This window comes from Chinchilla lanigera, unplaced genomic scaffold (genome assembly GCF_000276665.1).
Source record: "Chinchilla lanigera isolate Chin_1 unplaced genomic scaffold, ChiLan1.0 scaffold00013, whole genome shotgun sequence".
Lineage (NCBI taxonomy): Eukaryota > Metazoa > Chordata > Mammalia > Rodentia > Chinchillidae > Chinchilla > Chinchilla lanigera.
Window position 1 is genome coordinate 14,423,778 of NW_004955414.1, and position 23,896 is coordinate 14,447,673.

The 23,896-nt window shown below is 38.5% G+C and overlaps 1 protein-coding gene across 3 annotated transcripts in view; it reads left to right on the forward strand.

The window, feature by feature from the left end:
• Pak1 (p21 protein (Cdc42/Rac)-activated kinase 1) overlaps positions 1-23,693 on the forward strand; it is an 82,146-nt gene extending 58,453 nt beyond the window's left edge. For all 3 annotated transcript variants that reach the window (XM_005379836.2, XM_005379837.2, XM_013512033.1), the window contains 7 exons: positions 3,288-3,336; positions 8,409-8,521; positions 11,692-11,809; positions 15,458-15,557; positions 16,555-16,751; positions 18,898-19,035; positions 22,353-23,693. In XM_005379836.2, coding sequence (XP_005379893.1) covers positions 3,288-3,336; positions 8,409-8,521; positions 11,692-11,809; positions 15,458-15,557; positions 16,555-16,751; positions 18,898-19,035; positions 22,353-22,439 — 802 coding nt within the window. In that variant the 3' untranslated portion in view covers positions 22,440-23,693. The remainder of the gene's footprint in view (positions 1-3,287; positions 3,337-8,408; positions 8,522-11,691; positions 11,810-15,457; positions 15,558-16,554; positions 16,752-18,897; positions 19,036-22,352) is intronic.
• Positions 23,694-23,896: the final 203 nt, after the last annotated feature.

Sequence of the window (23,896 nt, forward strand, 5' to 3'; positions counted from 1 at the left end):
TAGAGAACCATTTATTTTCTTAGCCCAAAACCAGCATCCCACATTACCAATCTGCTTTTTCAGATAAACCCTGTTTGCTTTAGTGCTGGTGCTTACCATTGGCACTAATACAAAATGGAAGACCTACAACTATAGATCCTTCTGCTAGTTAGTGTTACTTACTTTTCCAGGTGGATGTCAGAATTCTTGACTCCTTTCAGGTTCATCATCTGTAACTTATATGCTACCCTCGTGTACTAGAGTCCTAACTGAATTCCTGTTGTGTGCTAAGCACTGTGAATGTGGCTCTGAATCAGACACAATCTCTGCCTTCAGTCAAAAACAGATAGGAGCCAGGGATATAGCTCAGTGCACCTGCCTGGCGAGTACAAGATCCTGAGTTTGATTCCTGGTACCAAAAAAAAAAAACCAGCCAACCAAAACCAGAGTGAGATAGACAGCCAGACAAAGAAATTATAATGTATTGTGCTAAGTCTTTTTATTTTAATTGATTTATTTTTGGTGCCGGGCATCAAACCAAACCCAGGACCTTGTGCTTACCAGGCAAGTGCTGTACCGCTGAGCTATATCCTCCGCCCTTAATCTTTAAAAGTATTTCCCATTATTCTGAGCAAAAAAAGACAGACGTAAAGTGAAAGATTTATATGATTTTGTTAATATGAAATTCAAGATAGACAAAACTAATACATGGTAATAGAAATCAGTAATAGTGGTTATTTCTGGGAGATGACTCTCATCTAGAAAAAGTACTGAGAGAATTTTAGGGGGTGATCTTTATGGTAAACATGATATATACATATGTAAAAAATCATCAAGTTATGCACTTCATATTTATACATATTAGTTTAGGTATGTTATACCTCTGTATAAAAATAAGCAGATTCCTACAGATTTACCAAAAGAAGTGAAAATATGTCCAGCTTTGTAGTAGGCTGTCAATGCTAGTGGAATGAAAGCATTGTTGCTAAAAGTCATGGAAATTTTCTCCTTCCATTTTCTTACGTACCCAAGAGCTTCCAAAAGTAGGATAAATAAGGAATTTATAATATAGGGATGATATATTTTTATACTTTACAGTGTATAACTGTTAATTACATCTGTTGTTGAATTTAATCATTAAAACAACTTTGAATTGGGTAGGTGTCATTTTTTGTTAGTCTCATTATTTTTCCTACTAGGTAATTCTTTTTTGAATCTGAACTGGTAGTTAGCACTTTGGTAAGAAAGTTTATTTGCTTGCCCTGGAGTAATATAGATGGTACTTCTTTCAGGTAGTTAAATAGAGATATCAAGAATGTAGTAAAAAAGTACATAGACAAGTGTAGACAAGTCATATCCCTTCTAGGACTTGAGTGTCTTCATCTATAAATTTACAGAAGAAGGATTGTAGATTAAAAATGCCTATTTTTAAAAAGTAGATGTATGAGACCTCTAAGTAGGCAACATCTGCAAAAGACATTCCTTCCTTGATTACTTGACCTCTGTTAGTGCTAAGAATGAAATATTAAGCGTCTATACTGGTAGCTCTCTATATCTCATAATTTTGAAACTAGAAATGCCACACCAGTTTGATAAATTGGGACTACTACAATTTTTGCTTGCTTTTTTTCCTTTCTGAGATCTAGAAATGATTATGCTTTTTGGACCTGGAATTCATATGTCTAGTCATTTGTCTGTTTAAATTGAAAATAACCAAGTGCTAACTGGTGAGCCTAAGTAGTTTCCTAGAACTTTGCAAGCATGAAGACATAGTCTCAAAATGTTCAGTACTCTGAGGCTTGAATATGTTTGTTCTTTTAAGAGTAATGTTTGTAGGAGGATCAGAGAGGGTGAAGGATAGGAAGACAGTAATCTGCTTTTTAACAGTAGATGGATAAGGTCAGGATTATCAGGCAATTGAAGAAATAACTGCCAGTGTATATAATCTAGTCTTTATTCAATAGCCAGTATCTTGATGATAATATTTCCAGGCATGTAGGCAGGCTCCCAACTAAGGAGTGGGGGTTAGGCATCTAGTGACTGTAATAGTCTCTAGCTGGAAATCATACTTATAAGTGACTTTCCCCCCTAAATTGACCTGATATCTGGGAATCAGGGCTTGCCTGAATGCATTTTTGCAAAAGACTGAAATTGTAAATGTCTTCAGGTTGTATCATATGTACTTGGTCTATGGCATGTTCAACCGCAAAACTGTTTTGCCAAGTACTCATCTATGAATATACAGGGTTTGTGGTTGTAGGCCGAAAATGAAGATTTTAGTTATTTCAAATGGACACAGTTACTTTTCTAGCATTGTTTATAGCTTTTCTTTTTCCTAGTACTGGGGATTGAACCCAGGGCCTTTGCACTGAGCTACATTCGCAGCCCATTTTTCTTTATTTTATGTTTTGAGACAGAGTCTGGCTAAGTCACTAAGTTGCCCAGCCTGGACTCAAACCAGTAATCTTCCTCCCTCAACCTCCCAGAATGCTGGGATTATAAGCGTGCACTGCCATGCCTGGCTTATTCCTAGCATTTCTTTCTTTCATCATGCTTATTTGCTTGTGCAAGTGTACATGCATACATACATGTATGTATATATTGAAAGGGGTTGTTCTTACCTTGAAGGTGGGGTGGGAATAGTATCAGACCTGAAAACCATGAATCTAATCCTATACCCAATTTTGGTTTGAAGCTACAAGAAATTAAATCAACTTGCTGAAGGTGGTGAAAGAGAGGAGGTTAAGCAGGAACGAGAAACTCTAATGTATTTGAAGCCAGGAGTGGTGATGCATACCTGTAATGCCAGTGCTTGGGAGGCTGAGACAGGAGGATTGCTGCCACTTTAAAACCAGCCTGGGCTACAGAGTGAGGCAGTGTCTCAGAAGGACAAAGAAAACACAACTAATGTATTTGAACACCTACTGTGTTTATTTTAGGCACTTGGCTAAGCACTTTACATAAACTAATTGATACAGATTCTCCTATATTCCTATGTTCATGTCACAAAAAGAGGAAGGTGAAGGTCAGAGAACTTGCATGAGTTAGTTAACATCTGCTAGCTCATAGATGTGAAGTAGGAGCTCTGAGCTGAAACTCAGATGAGTGGGCACTATAGCCTCTGTTCTCTTTACTGTCACACACTATCTTTCAAATAACCGTCAGAGGGCCGCGGGGCGGGGGGGAGGCGGATTATTTTTGCTGCTATTATTATTAACCCTTGTACTGCCAGATCATGTGTAGAGCTGCATTTGACAAATTCATTGAAACCTGTGTCTTTTTCCCTTTCTCGCCCACCTGTTGTTCAGTGCTTCAGGCACCGTGTACACTGCAATGGATGTAGCCACAGGACAGGAGGTGAGTGTCCGCCACCAACTGTTGTTTTTTTCAGTTATACAGTCTTTTTATTTTGAGTTCGTTTTTAGCCCTTCTTAGCTCAAGAGGGGCATTTCTAGTTTCTACATCAGACTAGAATCAACTAGCAGACGAAGAAGATGGGACTTAAAGCTTTTAGAAAAGTTACTAGGTACTGTATGGAGAACAGAAAACAGCAGATCAGAAGGAACCAGGTGAGTCAAAAGGTTATTGTGTAATTCCAGGTAAGAGATGACTAGGGGAATAGCGTAGTATAGATGGAGTGAAGTGGATGGATTTGAGAGATACTTAACAAATTTGACAGGATTTGGTGATTGATGAATGTGAGACTCCTAATCTACTACTCCTACCGTTATTCTTGGTCTAGAATTCCACTGAAAATTGCAGTCCTCATTTATTTGGAAGCACCTCTTTGTCCTCATTTAAGCTAATAGAACTCTGACTTTATTGCAAAGCCTGCTGACTGAAAATCTTGTTTTCAGTAGAAGAAAGCCATGAAGGAAATAAATATAGAATTTTTGAGGTTTCTTTTCAGTCTGTTCTTTGGTTGATTGCAAAGCAAGAATGTTGGCCGGTGGGGTGTGGTTGGCAGCTGCCTTGGAGAAGTTCTTGGTTAAAAGAGTACTGGGACTCAGGTTGAGAGATGCTCTTCTTCTTCCGGTGAAAGTAGAGTCGGGATTCTCGAAGGTAGGCAGCTGCAAACCTGTTTATATATTTTTGATGGTTGAAACACCCTGGTATACCGGAGACGTCACAGTTAACAGGGGTAATGCGTATTTCACCGGGCTCTTATTAGGCTTTTACAAGTGTTAAAAGCCAAATTCTATAGCTCTTTGAGGGTGAGTTAACTTTGAAAATCATCATTATGCTTAAGATTGTTAATTGTTCTTTGAGGTAGGACTCCAAAGGCACAGGTGCTTGCCTTAAACTATTTATCTGACAAGTCATTTGACCAATCACAAATCCTTTTTTGGACCAGTCATTTGACCTCTTGGCCTAAATTTTATTGATTTATAAAATATATGTGACAATATATACTTCACACAAATGCTGCAAGATTTCAGTAAAGCAGTGTATGTGAAAATACATCATCAACTTTTTTTTTTGGTTGGGAAACTGGGAATTGAACTCAGGACATTGTGCTTGCCAGGCAGGCACTTGTGCTGCTGAATTGTAACCCTGGCCCATCATCAACTTTGATAACTATATATTTATTTATTTTTATTCATATAAATATTTATTCCACAAAGTATTTAACTGAGCTTTTGCTTTATGCTACACTTTGTGCTAAAGCTATGTGAAAGATTCAGTCCTGTGCATTTAAACATTAAAATCATATAAAATACAAAAGAGCATACTTTCCGTGGTGTACATAGAAGTCTTTTAGTGCAGAGAAGAATCTGCTTTAAAGTAAAAACAGTAATGGGGAAGTATAATATTAACATATCAATTTAAGGTGATAAATTTGATAGAAATTAAAAAGACAGAGATTTTACCAGTCTTAAAAAGAATCCTTTGAGGTAGATAATACTTCCTTTTTATTGTTGAGGAATTTGTGGCAAACTTTTTTTGCAAGTTGTGATACCAAAGATTAGCAGGGATTGAGTTAGAATCTTTTACTGCCGATCCTTAGCAGAGCTGAAGTTAGGCGCTAGGGCTTCCTCTTCTCATGTTTCTAGTGCCTTAGGCCTTATAGTCCTTGATGGGAGGCAGGCAGGTGATGGGTGATTCCTGGAAGTCCTGGAGGCTGCCCTTGTGAGAAGCTGGCCACAGGAAAGAGAAACACTTCATTGTATGCCTGCCTGGTGGTTACAGAACTCTGAATGGAAGCAAGTCCATTAGAGTAGCTAATGCATTGCGGTCAGGAAGGCCTCATTTCCTGCCCCAGGGAGTATAAATCTTTGGTGGAGCTAGTGGATGTCCTCACTCTTTAGTGAGTGAGTGATTATAGGGAGTTATCCAGCTAGGAAGAATAGAGCTGTTGTCTATCACATAGAGGAAGATTAGCATGTTGGTGCTGGAAAGAATTGTTTTAAAATTATTATTCAAGCCTGGTTGATTGATTGACTGACTGACTGATTGATTGATACAGGCCTTGAACTGACTATGTAACCCAGGCTGACCTCAAACTTGCAGTGATCCTTTTGCCTCAGCTTTTGGAACCCTGGGATTATAGGTGTGCATCACCATGCCCAGCTTTTTCAAGCCTGTTTTTAAAGGCAAGGTGTATAGAAATAGAAACAGACTAGAAGAGCCTTTGAAGTCGTGTGAGCTAAGTGGGTTGGTTATGATCTTAGGGAATTTCCACATAAGCCATAGCTTCAGTATCTTTGTCTGAAAATATGTCATGATTTTTACTTTGCAGAATGGTTAGGTTTTACTGAGGTAATATAAAGAGTCCCTAGCACAAGAGTCTGGCACATAGTAGCCATTCAATAAACAGTAGTGGTTGAAGAGTGTTTGGCTGTTGCTGTTATTACTGGTGCTATTGTCATTCTTTCTGCTTTGTGCCAGTTATTTATCAAATGCTTCTACAACTATGATTAATTTCTTCCTTGTGGTCGCCATTAAATCCTTTCCTTACATGTGAATAGCACACTGACCATTGTCTTAGTACTCAAAACAGCCCCTACAGGAAGGGAATTGGATGAACTGACACTAAGAAAATTTGTGATTGGTTATAGTCAGTAAGTGACAGGCCCAGAGCTTAGGTCCTTAGAGTGGACCTAAGTTCTTTCTCTGTTAGAGGAGTGCTGTCTTATCCAGAGTAGGCTTGGTTTGATTAGGTAAGGACGTTTAGCCTAGGGCATAGTGGGGGTTGGAAAGGACCCCTAGTGTCCTGTTTAGCTTGCGTGTTAGCCTGTACCTGCAGGAATCTCTGTCATGTTGGTGAACATTGTCTCATGCCCTAGGATGATCTGAGGCGCTCCAAAGGCACTCTTCTGGCTCCAGTACTGAATGCCTTTAGATAAATGCTTTGCTTTTTAGGCATGAGGGAAAGCTATCCTAAGCTGTTACTTATATAAAGCTGCAGCTAGACCAGAAACCTGACCTACTAGGAAAGTAACTTTTTCTCACTTGCAGTAGGGAATGAAAGTATACATGCTTAAAATGATCATTTTTATACTTCACAATTGACGGAATCTCTTCAGAAGACTGTCCGTGTTTAACTTAAAGAAATAATAGGGTTTTTTCATAAAAAATTGAACCATTCATTCTTTACACTTCTTGCTGCTTCTGAAAAGACAACTTAGTTATTTTGGATGCTTATATTTTTGCCAATAAACAGTAAAAAAGCAAAATACCTCTAATAAATACAGAGCAAACAACCTAAATGACACTCCTATGGGATGTAGTAGCCCCTTGTTGTTGGTTTTTTTTTCTGTTTTTGTGATTTAAAAACAAAGCACTTATCAACCTACTGCCTCTTTCTTTCCTTTTTTTTTGCATACAAAAATTCTCTGAGTACCATGTATATTGTGATTCTGAGCTTTTAATTGAGCTCAGATTTCTAGGTAGACAGATGAACAGATGAGCGCATGCAGAGATTAACACACACACACATTCTTAACTAATCTTCATATAAGGTTGCATGTCATAAGTTTCATAAGAGAGGTATATGTTCTTAAGGGGCATTTATTTATTTATTTATTTATTTACTTACTTACTTACTTACTTTTGGTACCAGGAATCAAACTCAGGACCTTGTGCCAGCCAGGCACTCTGCCACTGAGTTATCCTGGACCCATACAGAGTTTTTAAAAGAGGAAAAAGTATATTTGGTTTGAAAATGAGATTTCCTTTGGCCTGATGCAAAGCATAAGTAGCTTTGGATGTGTGGAAGTGACAGAGGTATTCCCAGTGGAAAGAAGACCCTGAACGAAGGGAGGAAGACTATATATATATGAAGGAATAGAATGGGAAGGCAGGGTCTGGATCAGACCATGAGAACTTCAAGGAATATTTAAGATAACCAAGAGCCATGTATGTTTTTGAACAAGGGAGAGAATGAATTTGTACTATGAGGAAAAATTAATCTGGGTATGTTTGCAGGATAAAATAAAATAAGAATAAAATAAATGTCTGAAGGTTCTAATTCTGACTTTTTTACTGAATAGCTGTATATGCAAGTCACATACTCTCTTAGAATCATATTTTCTTCATCCATCAAAAAGTTAGTCCTTGAGCTTACAAGTTGTCTCTGAGAATTAAGTGAAATAACAAAGTTGAGAACCCCATACATAATGCCTAACACATAGAATAAATGAATGCAGAGTGCCTTGGAAACTACATAACACTTTACATTTGTATTAAGTGAAAATTTGTTTTATTGACTATGTATAGAGGAAAAACCTGTCAAGATCCTTTTCACACAAAACATTAAGGATCTCATCTTTTTCTCTTCTTTCTTAACCTAATCAACTCTGATTTATCTTTCCACACCATGTTCAGGAATCCACCTCCCTCTGGAAGTGTATTCCTGCCCTATTTTGTGTTTCTGTAACTCACCCCCCGCCCCCAGTACTTGAGAATGAACCTAGCAACACTCTATCACAGAGTTACACCCCCAGACCATTTTTTATTTGCAGGCAGAATCTCACTGTCTTTCTCGGCAGGTCTCAGACTTCGTGATCCTTCTCTCTCAGCCTCCCTCAGTGCTGATACAGGCATGGGTCACCACTTCCAGCCTCTGTAGCTCTTTGTATGAACTTTTTTAATAATATCTTTTTTATATTGTGATTTTTAAAAGTATTCTTCTACATTTAAGTTTGATACTAAAACTTTGGTGCACATCAAAATGATTTAGAGGGCTTATTAAGGCACAAGTTTCTCATTTAATAGGTTTTGGGGTAAGGCTTAAAAATATTTATTTTCAACCATTTCTCAGATGTTGATGCTGCTGACTTAGGGACTTTATTTTGAGAAACATTTGTTTAACCCTGATAAATTATGAAGTACTTGAGAGTTAAAACTGTACCTTATTTGTCTTTGTTTCCTTCGTACTTTAAATGTTGAGTGATTCTAGTTGCACATTGAATGTATTGCGATTTCAGGTGGCCATTAAGCAGATGAATCTTCAGCAGCAGCCGAAGAAAGAGCTCATTATTAATGAGATCCTGGTCATGAGGGAAAACAAGAACCCAAATATTGTGAACTACTTGGACAGGTATGGAATGGTGGGTCTGTCAGAGGGATAGGGTCTTTAGGACCAGTAGGTTAAAGGAAAAAGCAATACCAGCACCCAGAACTGCCTCAGTTTAAGTATCTTCTGTGGCGCTGAGCTCTCTGAATCTAACTCTACATATTGCTGGATGCTTCTGATTGCTAGAAAATCTTTGTGGGTAAGGCTAACATTTGGTGCTAGTACTACGGTTTGTTCTCTCTCAGGGAATTCCTTCTGGTCATCTGCCTGAGTCAAAGATCTAGGTCCTTAATTCATTCTCTATCTAAAATCTTTCTTCACCGTCCTCATCCTCCAGAATAACTCATGGTTTGGCTTTATGCTTTAAAATGTGATGCTTAGTAGTATTTTTATTAACATACACTTGCCTTAAATTGGAATTTCTTGTCCAAGTTTCAGAGATGCCATAGGTAGATATTGGACTGAATTTTAATTCTGATTTCTTTACTACTTGTACTACATTGTCAATTACCTTTCCCTGGTGTAGCATATTTTATAATGTCCTTTCCTCTCCAGCATCTAAAATACTTTGGTGATCTTCAGATTCTTTAAAGAGGAAAGGAGTTGGACTTGAGCCTTCCTTATACATAATGTTGTTAGCTATAGAGAATAAAGCTTTCTTGGAGGTGATTGTAATCTCTTGAATATGGGTCCTAACTGGCAATGGATAATCTTCTAAGTTATGGTTCATCTTCTTACTTCTTTTTATTTTTGTTTTGTGGTACTAGGTATTAAATACAGGGTCTTTGCGCAGAGCTACATCTTTAGCCTTTTTTTTTTTTTTTTTTTTTTTGAGACAGAGTGTCACTAAGTCACTAAGTTGCTCAGGCTAGGTTTGAACTTGTGATCCTTCTGTCTCAGACTCCTAGAGTGCTGGGTTACAGGCATGTGCCACCATGCCCACTATGCTGGTGTAGTATAGAAAAAATATGCATCTTCATGAGCAGAGAAGAGGGTGCCCTTAACCTGAGAACATAGTGCAAGTACTTCAAGTGAGGTTCTATAGTTTTTGTGAGATGTCCCAGCAAACTACATCCATATTTGCTCTTCAAATATGTGATATCCTGGGACTTTATTTTGAGATGAGATTTTTGAAGGTACATTGCCACAGTGTTTGAGATAACCTGAATCTGGTTTGCATTGTTTTAGTTTGATAATGTGTCAAATCCAGAAATAGAGACTTTGCTTTGTCAGTGCTAACAAATAGTCACATGGATCCTCTTGCTCTTTTCCTCCCTTCATCTAAGCTAACAATTGCTTTCTCAGTGGGTGAATAAGAGGCCATAAAGTATACTCTTCATCAAGTACAGAATAGGCTCTTGGCAGGGAAGGAGTTTTACCTAGTCCTGGATTCAATTTATGTTATAGTCCATTTGGGCTGTTATAACAAAATTTCAAAGGCTGGGTAGCTTATAAATGGTGCAAATTTATTTTTCACAGTTCTGGAACCTAGGAAATCCAAGATCAAGGTGCCAATAAATTTATAGTTTGGTGAGGAATGACTTTCTGGTTCATAGAGAGTGCCTTCTCTGAGGCCTTTTACAAGGGTACTAGTCTCATTCATGAGGACTCTGTACTTACCATATAACATCTCCCAAAAGCCCCACCTCCTAGTACCATTACAATGATTATAATTTTTTTTGCCTTTTTGCGACAGAGTTTTGCTATGCAGTTCAGGCTGGCCTGGAACTCATTTTGTAGCCCAGGCTGACCTCGAACTTGCAGTGATCCTTCTGGCTCAGCCTCCTGAGTGCTGGGATTATAGGCGTATGTGTACCACCATGCTTGGCCCGGTTAGATTTTCAATGTGATGGGGTTTTTTTGGGAAATAAACACTCAGACCATAGGAGTCCGAACAGAGGCTACAGAAACAGTCTGTCTTGTAAGGGTTCTCAACCATTGTAAGACTTGGACTGAGGGTGTTGATCAGTGGTAGAACGCTTACCTAACACATGCAAGGACGTGTGTTCTATCCCCAGTACTGCAGAAAAAAAAAAAAAAAGAAAAGAAAAAAAAAAAAAAAAGAAAAGGAAAACAAACAAATAAAACACAAAGGAAAGAAAGAAAAAAACTCTTAATTAGAAAGAATGTAGTCAGATGGAAAGAGCACTAGATTAGTAGTCAAGGGACTAGGACTCTAATCTTACCTTTTGCTTGAGACCATTTTTTATCAAAATCACTTAACAGTTTCCCTGTCTGCTCAGCAGTAGTCTTATTATCCAGGTAAAGAAGAGATGACATATCTCACAAGAAATGTTTTTTCCCAACCTAGCTTCTTTGTTCAAGGCTAGCAAAAGAATCTTGTAGAGGCTCTGAGCTAACCTTGTTTCTTACTTATCGTATTTGTCATGAGGAAAGATTGCCTTTTATTTATCACAAAGCAAGGCTGAGTAATCCATTCCCTGAGTGAAACCAGCAGTTCTAACTCCTATCAGCCCCATAAGTTCTCCAAGGAATATGTTGCTAAACTATAGCCTTGACTTAACAGAAGAGGCCAGAATCAAAGACAGTAAAGATAGAAATCACTGTCAGCATAATGTCTATATGTATAACACTTTATATCTTTCAAAGAGCTTTTATTACCACCATTTCATTCAATATTTACAATTATCTTTCATTGTACTCATGGATTTATTCAGTAAATATTGGCATCTGCTGTGCTGACCTCCTGGGGTAGAGTCTTGGACCAGACCCTATAGGTAAACTCACAGGTTTCAGGTCTAATAGAGCTGAGACATTCAGTGGCTGTCCTTACTGTTCATAACATGGGGTCCAAATCACATCTGTATCAAATGTTTGCATATTCCCTACTTGGATGCTTTGAGAGGTTTGGATTAATGCTAGTCTTTCATGAGTTATCCCTTTGTGTTGTGGTGAAGTATAATTTCATTGTATCTTCAACTTGGTGCTCTTAGTTCTACCCTTTAGGGGTTTCATAGATCATGTATGCCTTATTTTCTCCAGCAGCATCCTTAAGAGATTTAAAGTTAGTACTACTGTCCCTGTCATTTTGCATTTCTCCAAAGTAAAGAACTTTAGGCTTTTCCAGAGTTCAGTGAGATGGTTTCACTATTTATGCTTAGTCTTTGTAATATAATTTAGTGGTCCATTGTGCTCTGATTATTCCTTTTCACCCTTTATTGGTATTCCTGCAGTTACCTTGTTGGAGATGAGCTATGGGTTGTCATGGAATACTTGGCTGGAGGCTCCTTGACAGATGTGGTGACAGAAACCTGTATGGATGAAGGCCAGATTGCTGCTGTGTGCCGTGAGGTAAGGCCAAGGGCCAGGCAACCTTGAGCAGGAAGTGCCTCTATATCCCTGTCCATGAAAGCTCACACCCAGTGAGATTTTAGCCAAGGCTCTGTGGAAGTGGGAAAAATTAGCATTGATACTCATCGTTCTTGTACTGTGCCTGTATTTTATAATTTTTATCATGAGTTTTTCTTCAAAGATAACTTATTCTGCTCATTGTAGAAAAATTAGAAAATAACCAGAGGGGAGAGAGAGTGTGTGTGTGTGTGTGTATGTGTGTGTGTGTGTGTGTGTTGTGTGTGTGGGAGGGATATTGGGGATTAAACCTAGAGCCTTTGAAATGAGGTATATCCCCAAGCCTTTATGTTTAATTTTTTTATTTTGAGAAAGGGTCTTACAAAGTTCCCCAGGTTGGGCTTAAACTTGGTGTCCTTCTGCCTTTGTCTCCCAAGTAGCTGAGATTACAGGCATGTAGCATGCCTGACAGAGAGTATATGTTTAACCACATCATTCATATCATCAATCTATATTGATAACTTGTAAATATATTATACTATCCTTTATCTCTTTTACATGGACATATATATTAACTATATTTTTATTCTGCTTTTCTACAGAATGAAAAGTCCTCTACGGTCCTTTCATGAGAAGTAGTATCATTAGGGCTAGCCCTATTTCCAGGTTTCTGTTAGAGTAAGAAGGTGAAGAGAATATTCAGAGATACTGGGTGTTTTGCTCTTGAGAAACTGGAACTTTCCAGTACCAGATAGAAAAGTTAAAACTTGGGAAAAGGATAAAAGAGTAAATGAGGTTATTTTTTTTAAAGTTCTTCCTCCTCTTCCTCTTCATCCTCCTTTTACTTGTCTTCTTCCACTTCTTCTTCCTTTTCTTCCTCTTCTTCTCCTCCTTCCCCTTTCCCTTCCTCGTCTTCCCTCTCCTTCTTCAAGTTTTTATTTTGAGACAGTCTCACTATGTTGCCCAGCCTGGGCTCTAACTTGTGACTCTCTGTTCATCAGACTCCTAGAGTGCTGGGATTACAGGCATGCGCTATCACACCCAGCTGAGGTTCAGAATTTTGGAGGAATGTAATAGTGTGATTAGGGTTTCATGGTTCAACACCTAAAGGCATTTAGATGAAATTATATAATTGTATATTTAGTCAATGTTAAGAAAAATAAAATAATATGAAATTTATACTGCTGTGGAAAATATAGTCACCTTTGCATTAACAACTTTGGGATATAGAATGTACAAAAGTAGGTTAATGGAATTAATACTAGGCTAGGATTCATAATTAAGAGCTCACTAATGCAATATTTGGTTTTTGGTAGCAGCCATTTTAGATTTTTTTCCAATTACATTGCTCCCAAGAAATTTTACTACTACAGCTGTATACTTGTATACATTATACTCTTTCAGGATCACAAAGCACTGTAATATGAAAACAGTTTTCATCTCCAACTCCAGTGACCAACTTCCACTAGTTGAGAATATATGCACATGTGTATTTGGGGAAATTATCTTGGCTCAAATTATTCATCGATAAAATGGAAATTGAAACATTCACACTGTATGTGCTTTAGGGGTACTACATGAATCAAAAAGCAGTTGGATGCTAGGTTTGTGGCTTAGTGGTAGTATGGTTGGCTGGCACATGCAAGGCCCTGGGTTTGATTCCCAGCACAGGAAAAAGTTGATTTCACTTTGTGATCTGTGAACAACTTGTATAATTTCTCTCTGTCTCAGTTTTCTTGTCTGTAAAATGGGGATCATAATAGTTCACTCTTATGGGTTTTAATGAGCATTAAATGTGTTGTTAGCACTTTAAACAAAAGCACTTGAAAAGTTTTAAGTGTCAAATAAACAGGTGATACCACTATTCTTAAAATCTAATAGAGACCATTACCTACTTTTTGAAACAGGTTTTGAGATGTAATTTATATACCATATAATTTACCCATTAAAGTATATCATTCACTAGTTTTTAGTATATTCCTAGGATTATATAACCATCATAGTAATGAATTTTAGATCATTTTTATCACTCCAGAAGGAAACTTCATATTGACAGTAACTTCTCATGTCTGGGCTTAATTTGCAATTCTCCTGCTTCAGCATTTCAGAGTGCTAAGGCATAGACTACCATGCCTGACTGATGTTTGGGTTATTTCTTTTTTTCTTTCCTCTGTCTCTTCCCCTCTTCCCCTACTCCTCCCTTGTGAAAAATGCTGCTATGAATTTTCATATACTAGTTTTTATGTAGACATACATTCTCATTTCTCTTGGGTATGCACATATAAGTAGAATTATTAGTCACATCATGACTCTGCGTTTAATATTTTGAGGAACTGCCAAACTTTCTTCTAAAGTGTCTGTACCATTTTATACTTCTGCCAACCATGTGTGAAGGTTCCAGTATCTCAAGATCATCCTTTCGATCATAATTTTTAACATCCAAAGAACTGCCTCCTACCAATAGCCCTTATTTTGAGGAAGAAAATTCAATTATGGACATTGATTTATTTTTAATTTAGCCATTAGAATATTCTTAGAAAGTAAAGCATTACTTTAGGACCATTTAAATAGTAGTTTCCTATTGACTTGTATCTGTAGTATTTTTTAATTGGTAGAAACTTCTAAAAATTTAGGTTTGGGTTAATGCATTGAAAGTATTGCAGTTAGGACAAGAGCTATTATCTCATCTGAGCCCTCATTTCAAAGACAGGAAAACAATTTACCAGAGAAAGTGATTTGGATGATATGGTCAATTAGGAAGTAGCAGAGCCAAGCATTTTAATGTCTATTCTATCTCTTTGTCCCTCATCCTGCCTGATAAATATAGGTATTTTTTAAGGTTCTTCCCTTTCTCCTACCCTTTGCCTGTTTCAGCCATTCCTAAAACTTAGAAAAATGTCTGGCTGAGGGTAGGGGGCGCAGGCTCAGTGGTACAATGTGTGCATAGTGTGTGGATTGCCCTGGGTTAACTCCCCACCACCAAAAACAGAACAAAATAAGATCAAAAACTAAAAAAAAAAAGAACAGAACACCTTATTGCAAATGTCTTGTAAATACTCACCTCTGTATGTAACTTAACATTTAAAAGTTTGGTTGCTTCCTAGACATTTGTCTTCATGTTTCATAGGTATGTCTAACTCAGCAAATCCAAAATAGTATAAACTATCCCCTTAGCACAGTAAGATCCTGGTAACCCACTGCTTCTAAGTCTGCTCTCCAAACATGAATATACATTGGAAGGACGCCTTTCATCAGATGAACAGCAAAATGGGGTGTTATAAGAATGTTAAGTTAAAAGAAGACTTGGTTCTCGATATGGCTCTGCCTTTGATTTGGGGCAAGTTCTTTTATACATGGAGGCCTTACTTCCTTTGTCATAAAATGAGGAGGTTAGAGCTGAGTATGATGGCACATGCCTGTAATCTTAGCTATGTGGAGACTGAGGCAAGAGGATCAGAATTTTGAGGCCTGCCTGGGCAATTCAGCAAGACCTTGTTCCAAATGGAAATGAAAGGACTAGAGGAAGCCTTAGGTACAATCCTTAGTACCCCTCCTAAAGAGGAAGTGGATTAGTCAATTTTACCTTAACTTTGCTGTACTGTATGTCTTACACGTCCTTTCTTTCTCCTTCTATCCCCACCACTTCAATAGTGTCTGCAAGCTCTGGAGTTTCTGCATTCAAACCAGGTCATTCACAGAGACATCAAGAGTGACAATATTCTGTTGGGAATGGATGGCTCTGTCAAGCTAAGTAAGTAGGAATGGTAATACTAAGTCCCTGTAGGGTCTTGTCTTCTCTGACATGGTAATCATATAATAGCAGCTACAACATTCATCAGTCTTTATTATTTCCTGGGATAGTTTGGGCTCTTTATACTATGCACAGAGTGTTTATTATTAGTAGTAGTAGTATTATTTTATTTTTCCATTTTATACATTCAGTTTTTTTTCTGAGTCCCTACTCTGTGCTAGGTCCTATGATTGGCCTTGGGGTTACATTTTTCTAAGTTTCAAGGAATAATTTGAAAGAAGTTTTATGGCATTTCATTCAGTCAGTTATATATTTGGCAAACAGACTTCTAAATGCCTATTACATGCCAGCTCCTTTGGGGGTACAAAGATAATTAAGAAGACAAACTCTTTACTGTCATGGTCTGCTGATTTAAGTAAATTTATAATTTTAATGTAATATAAAAAGAACTACAAACAGAGCTTTTTGTTCAAAGTATAAAGACAAGTTGTCTAGGCAAGCAAATTGTGCCAGGTGGATGGACCATTTACTAGCAGCCCCTAGCCTGGAGTAGTAGGTGAGGAAATGATAAAAAACAGACATACACCTAGTGGTGGGTGAGGGTAGTTGGGATCTGTCTGAGGACTTGTGTCTAAGGAATAAGACAAGGAGTGAAATGTCATATTACTGGGTAGGGGAATGTTGATTTTCAAGAATAAAGCAGAATAGGGAGAAGACAATCAAGGCCAAAACAGGCTGCTTGGACTTTAATGCTGAGTCCTTCTGATTTGAGGAGAAGGTAGGAAGCTGGAGATCTTGTTTCTTCTGTTGTTCCTGCTTCTCCTCAGGAATGAACAAGGATTAGGTTTAGAAACTAGACATGAAGGTGGCTTCCCGCCGTGGTAAAGAAAGAGATTGCAGAACTGGGGGCAGGCAGAGTAACTCCTATGGGTAGGCACAAAGTCAACACTCACTGAAGGAATATCCTAAATGTCTATCTTTTCCTCCTCTTTCCTAGCTGATTTTGGATTCTGTGCACAAATTACCCCAGAGCAGAGCAAACGGAGCACCATGGTGGGAACTCCATACTGGATGGCACCGGAGGTTGTGACGAGGAAGGCGTATGGGCCCAAGGTTGACATCTGGTCCCTGGGCATCATGGCCATTGAAATGATTGAAGGAGAGCCCCCATACCTCAATGAAAACCCTCTGAGAGTGAGTGTTACCAGTCCTATCATTTGGGGTATTGTTTTTAGTTCCAGGATGTGGGACTCAGACTGTTCTCTCTCTCTGACTTTCAACCTGGTTATCTCTTTTGTAAATACAACTAACCACTGTTGCACTTAAAATATAAATGCTAAGAATGTGCTTGCTGTATCCTGAAGAAGACTAAGGAGTCCTGTGTCCCTGAAATAAGAGAGAAGGGTATATAGTGTGGTAGTCAAAGTTGGAGAACTAGCAGTAGACCAGCAGGTAAGACCTTTAGATTGTTGTGAAAACCTGGCGTTTATCCTGCAGAGTTGGGACTTCGTTGTAGGGTTTTGACTACTTCTATGGAAAAATTCTAAGAGATTGTTGGAATAGTTAAAACAAGAGAGATTACTTGGATGATATTGGTATGAGTAGAAGTGAAAAGTAGACTTAGGAAATAAATGTCTTGAAGGAATAGCTAATAAGATAAATTGGATATTTAAAAAGCTGAATCAACAATGACTAGTAGATAGTATATAATTTGTATGTAAAGTCAGAGATACAGGTAGGTGAGATCATTCACTTAGGGAGTGAGTGCAAAGTAGACCAAGGAATGGTCTTCTTAGCATAAGGGAACCGAGAGAGGTGTGCCTGGGAGCCAAGAGGATACTGTTTCAAGGGAAATGGAGTAGTGTGTCAGGTGTGACTGATTCAGCTGAGTGTGATGAAACTGAGAGATGAACATTGAGTTTGCCAATGTGGAGGTTATTGATGACCTTGACTGTTATTAATAGAGTGAAAGGGATGAAAACTTAATTAGAATAAATCGATGAAAGTAGAAGAGGAGATCAAGACAGCATTTATAAACAGTTTCTTTTTTCTCTTGAGGGCGTTTGCTATGAAGGGTAACAGAAATGAAGCAGTATTGTGAAGTGGGGAAGGTGGGTTGAAAGATAATTTTTTTTGCTTTTGGTAATGAACAGTGGACAGGCAGAAAGTGGGCATGTACAGCAGAGAAATGACATGCTCAAGAGTGATGTCCTTAATTAGATGAAAGGGGTTGGATCAAGTAGAGAGCTTTATATTAGACCACGGACAGTTTATCCACTGTAATAGGAGAGAAGCAGAGTGCATCAGCAAAGATGCAAGTAGACTGGTAATGTTGTTTGTTGGCAGATGTAAAAGTTATTCTGATTGCTTTTATTTTTGTCATTTAATCCAACCTTCCATGCAGGGCAGGAATTTCCTGTGCATTATCACTACCATTGTGCTGTCTATACTGAACTACATGCTCATGTCACTCTTGGGTAACTGATTCTCAGAGAGCTCTTCAGTGTACCAAACTGAAACTTAGTTTCTACCCTTTGGTGCCAGCTTTGCTGTCTGACTACGTAGAATACATTCTTCTCTGCCTTAGCATGGCCTTGCAGATTTGAAGGTGATGATCAGTGGGGCTGTGATGGAAATAAGACAGGAATTAGAGGACATGCACACATATGAATGGTGTGATCCCAGCCATATAGGTTTATATTTCTAAACCTTATCTGTGAAATGGTGGTGACAAATCTTGACCTGTCCATTTCTCAAAATTACTGTGGCACAGGCACTGTGTATATATCTCGTGAGTTAAAGTGCTCAGCACTTGTAAAGGTTTCCTGTTTTATGCTTTCACTTTTCCAAAGAGATGCTTCATATTAGGGGCCAGGGAGGTAATAGTAAAACAATTTGCTGCTTAGCTAAACATTCCTTTTTATAGTTTCTCGTACCGGAAAAGATTAGATTTTGGATGACTGAGGTGAAGGCACCAGGAATAATTTCTGCCTGCAGCTGGGCAGATGTTTAGTTCATCAGGCTAAGTGAATAATAAACCCTTTAGATCTGTAATGAAGAGTAACAATAAACTCTTAGGTCTGCAACTCACTTTATATGTTTACACAATACTTTCCACTATCCAGACAGGCACTAAAAAGAAGTTGGATTTTAGCAGCATGCACATGACACATAGCCTGTAAGTGTTAAGCCTGATCCTTAAGTCATGTTCTTTCTAGAATACCACAGCTGCCTTTTGGAATCCTACAGCAGCTGGAAACATTTTTAGAGGGTGTGTCTGGGAACAGAAGAGAACCCCAGTTGGAGCTCAAAGTGATTCTCCATTCATATTTATTGCCAGGCCTTGTACCTCATTGCCACAAATGGGACCCCAGAGCTTCAGAACCCAGAGAAACTCTCAGCTATCTTCCGAGACTTTCTGAACCGCTGTCTTGAGATGGATGTGGAGAAGAGAGGTTCAGCTAAAGAGCTGCTGCAGGTAAGCCCCTCTACAGGGAAGGCACCTTTTCTTTTGTACTTCACTGTTTTCTATAAGACTCTGTTTATTATAGAACTGAGCTTCTTCCCTGTCATTTCCCACTCTGTTCTGTATTCTTACGTTCCTATCCTTCGCCCTGCTCCTAGTCATAAAATTCCCTTTGTGTCTTCCTTAGCCCGTTAAAACTTTATATACCCTCTTAGGCTCAGCTTAAAATTTACTTTCTGAGCTCATATTGAGCTTGGCCTCTATCCTCCTTTAACACTTCCTTTGGTTTGCCTGGGAAAATTTTGTCTGGGAAATTTTGTGTGTGCTTGATGAGAAGCACCTCCGAAAAGTTAAATCTTACACATTGCATTTTATTGGGTTAAACACAAAACATATATATTCAGGAAAGGAACAAAAATTTAGAAGATAGTGAGTGCAGCTTTTGGAATCTTTGAAGTTTCTACCTTAGAAACCTCCATGTAGGGGCAATGATATTCTACTTGTTTGGGGTGAGATTTTGCAAGGCTACAGGGAAATCCAGAATTTACCAAACTTTTCATAAAAACTCCCACCTGCCTAATCCTGAAGTTGCAGCACAACTACTTTATACAGTTGTAAAAACTACCTATAGCAAATCACATTGTTTGCATTTAATATTTGTGTTTCAAATATAATTTTTTATATGTAATATTTTACTGTACTGCTGACTGGGAACTTAATAGTAAGTATTGTGTGCAACTTCATGATAGGGACTGATCTGTAAGCAGTGTCAGTTGGTTTTTATCATGAGGCCCAAGATTGTCTGAACTGGCCAGGCAGGGCCGAGAATACTGCTTTGTGTTAACAACGGTTCTAAATGTCTCTGTCTTTACCAGTGGATTGTAACCTCTATTTCATTGATCTCTATGAGTCTCTTTTTATGTCCTGGACTGACAGGGAATAGGTATTCAGAAAATACTTATTAAGTTGAATGGAATTACTTAAAGTATTTACCTACAGTTTTACCATCTTTTTGTAGTTGAGGCTGCTAATTACAGAGCACTGGCCATTAGAAATAAGATACGAATTCTGCCAAATGTAACCCGTTAGTCTCTAGCTCCTTTGGGACTAAAAAAACCCTTAGAACACACAGTATAATATAGAATCTCTTTTGACTTTCATATGAGTTGTATTCTGGAAACCATAGGCTGTGCGAAGTACACAAATGCTATTCTAAGCCTGTGATAGGTAAAGATCACATTCTTAATTAGGTACCAAACTGTAGTTATTGAAGGGTTAGTGCCTTCTAGAATTTCTTCCTAATATAGTAATATAACTAATAATAAATGAATTAATTGAATATTTACCATATTTTAGGCACTAAGTTCTATCTATTTATTTTTTTTTCACAAAAACCCTGTTAGTTACAGGTTTTTTTAGCCTCAATTTTTACAGGTGAAGAAATTGAAGTTTTACTTTTGCATAATTATGTAGCTGAAAACTGGCAGATCCAGGACTTCAGCCCACATCTGTTTGGCTCTTAAGTGTGTGGGCACTTAGCCTCTGCTCTTACAGGTCCAAAAAGTGACAGAACTGGAAGATCTGTGGGATTTACCGGGTTTACTTTGTTCAGAGAAGGAAACTGAGGCCTGTTAGTTGGGGATCGGTTGTTCTTGAGGATTGTATAAAGGTGATCTGAGAATACCAGCTCTTTAACTTGTTAGTGTATATCGTAAATACTCAAAGCTAAAACTTTCACAGTCTTTTTTTGTTTGTTTGGTTTTTGATTTTGTGAAAAAGGATCTTGCTATGTAGTTGAAGCTGACCTTGAACTCGCTATATAGCCCAGACTGACCTTGAACTTGTAGTGATCCTCCTGCCTCTCAGCCTCCCAAGTGCTGGAATTACAGATGTGTGTCACCATGCCTGGCCTCAGAATCTTAAGTCATAACATTTTCACATTTCTCCTGTGAGAACACATGTATGGACAGAAATACATAGGATAATATATTGGAATTCCTATCTTCATGATTTAGCAAGTACCTTTATTCCTTTGATAGTAATAGTGACTTGTTCTTAGTACCTTTATTCTTACTATTGCTATTATTTTCCTTTTGGGACAGCATCTCACTAAGTTGCCCACATTAGCCTAAAATTTACAATCCTTCTGCCTCAGCCTCTTGAGTAGCTGGGATTATGGGCATATTCCAGCACACCCAGCTAGTGTACAGTTTTTATATGGTGTTTTCTTCTAAACTTTAACATGTTACCACTGCCTTGTATCACTGGTGGTTCAGAGCTGCTCAGCAAAAAGATGTATGAATTATAGCCCATCATGAACATGTTAAACATTGAAGATATGGTCCAAATTACAGCCCAGTGAAAATGATTTTGGAAAGGACCAAACTATGGATTAATTAGACTTACTGGACTTAAGGATAGAACACCTGATTCTGAGCAAGTCATCATGATATGCATCTGCAGTCTCAGCTACTCAGGAGGCTGAAGCAGGAGGATTGCTTGAACCCAGGAATTCAGGACAAGCCTGGGCAACATAGTGAGACCCTGTCTCTCTTAAAAAAAAAAAAAAATTCTGGATCAGTAGTCCTGAAGTATAGTATTGCATTTTATGAGTGGATCTTGATCAGTCAGTATCTTTCCCCAGAGATGATTATTACCGTGGTACCGCAGGTCATGAACTCAATTCTCTCCACGATTGTGGTCGCAGACCAAATTGGATGAGAACTGTATCAGATTTCCCCATAAGGTCAACATTGAATTGGATTCAGTTCTCGTCTGACTCAGTTTGCAACCAGAATCGTGGAAAGAATCAGGTTGATAAACTGAGGTACCACTGTATTATCCCTGCTAACGTAGATAGGTCTTCCCTAAAAAGAAATGAAACCATACAGTATGAACTCTGTGTCTGTCTTCTTTCACTCAGCGTGTCTGTGGGATTCATCTTCTCAGTATATCAGTTCATTTTCATTGCTGTATAATTTTTTATATAGTATAATGCAAACATAGCATTCATTTTCTTGGACATTTGGGTACTTTCCAGTTACTGACTATTGTAAGTAAACCTTCTATGTGTCTTTCGGTGGCTATATAGACTCATTTCTCCTAGGAATATGTGTAGGCTTGGAACTGCTAGAGTATAGGGTACACGTGTGTTTATCTGTTGGTAGTTAACTGCCAATTTTCCAAAATGGTTATCTCGTAAGACATCCTTCGATTTGAGGGTGATCTGAAGCTGTCCATGCAGCACCTTCTGTAAACACTGATGCCTCGTAATGGTTGCTAAGGAAGAACGATATAGTCACGTGTCTTTTGCTTTTTCTTCCTTCCAGCATCAGTTCCTGAAGATTGCCAAGCCCCTGTCCAGCCTCACCCCACTGATTGCTGCAGCAAAGGAGGCAACCAAGAACAATCACTAAAACCACGCCCAGCCCAGTCTCGTTGTGCCAAGCCTTCTGTGAAGTAAACGCTCATTCAGAAATTCCAGCCCTGGCACCCTCTTCTTGCCCTGCTTCTCCCATCTCCTGATCTAGAGTTCTCAGGACTTTGATCTTTGGAAACCATGTATCCAGCACTGAAGAGAACTGAAGCTGAATGACTAATCCAGTGGTTACTATTGCTAAATGAGGAAGTTCCTTCCAGTCTGTGAATGTGGGCTGCTTAATGACCAAATGTTTACAATGCATAAATCTTGGACCTCTGTTTCTACATAGCAAAATCTCAACCATCCCCGCTCCCCACTCCCCACAATCAGTCCTTGACAATATAAATTTAATGTTTGGTAATATTAATAATTTGCCATTGGTTGAGATTTCTTTAGTGCTTGCTTTTCTGTGACTAAATTGCCAGTGCACCTCATTATACCAGAAAACCAGAACAGCTTGGGAATGCCGTGGAGTTTGATAATCTGCCAGGGATGTGAAGTGGCTCAGCTTCCTAGACCACGACTGGTTCAGCTGATCTGGACATGGGAGAGCTACCACATTTTTCCTTGTGTATGCTTTTGGCAGCTGTTTGGGAGGACCTTGACCCAATAATGTTCCCCATGCTATTTCTTGTGAAGTGATCTTGGCTCTGTAACAGCTTCTGATTCCCTGCATCCTGTAGGCTGTTGCCCCTGTTCTATCCTTGTTTATAGTGCTGAGAGGTTTCCAAAGGCACCTGCTGAGTGAGAGCACAGTGAGAAGTCAGGAGGAAAAAATGCAGCTACTTTTAGAGCAAGGCTGGGGATCAGCACCTGTCCAACTGTGCTTATGTGACATTTCAAGAACTTGGCCTGTTTATCTATCTTGGATGGACTGCTGAAAGATTAAATTCAGATGTTCTGGTGGTCTAAATATTTAGGTCAAAGGAAGGGGTCTCCAAATCTGATACTGTGTGTTAGTTTTGGATGGATTTGGTGACCTGAAATGATATCCTACCAGCTATAAAGGGACCCTATTTTTAAGATGCATGGCCAAACTCTGCAAATGGAAATGCGTACACTGGGTGTTGGGGATGTTTGCTACCTCCTGCAATCCATGTGGTTTTGGTCCTCCCGCTGTGGTAGGATGCTTGGCCAGCATTGTGGCTTCTCATATCAGCCTCTTTGACCACCTTGTCATGCTCTGAGGTTCCACTACCTCAGAAGCACAAGTTTCTATTTCCTTCAATAAAAGGAGATAAAAATATTCTACTTAGAGTACGCCACTTTTTTTTTCCTTCCTTTCTGATTTCTTACATGAAATAATGAATAATAAATTGTTCTTTCTGAATAATTTGAGAGTAAGTTGCAGATAGGAGGCCCCTTTACCAAATGTACCTCAATTGTATTTTTCTCAATTTTAAATATAAATGAAGGGAAGAGGACCAAAGACATTTGTTGTTTAAGGAATGT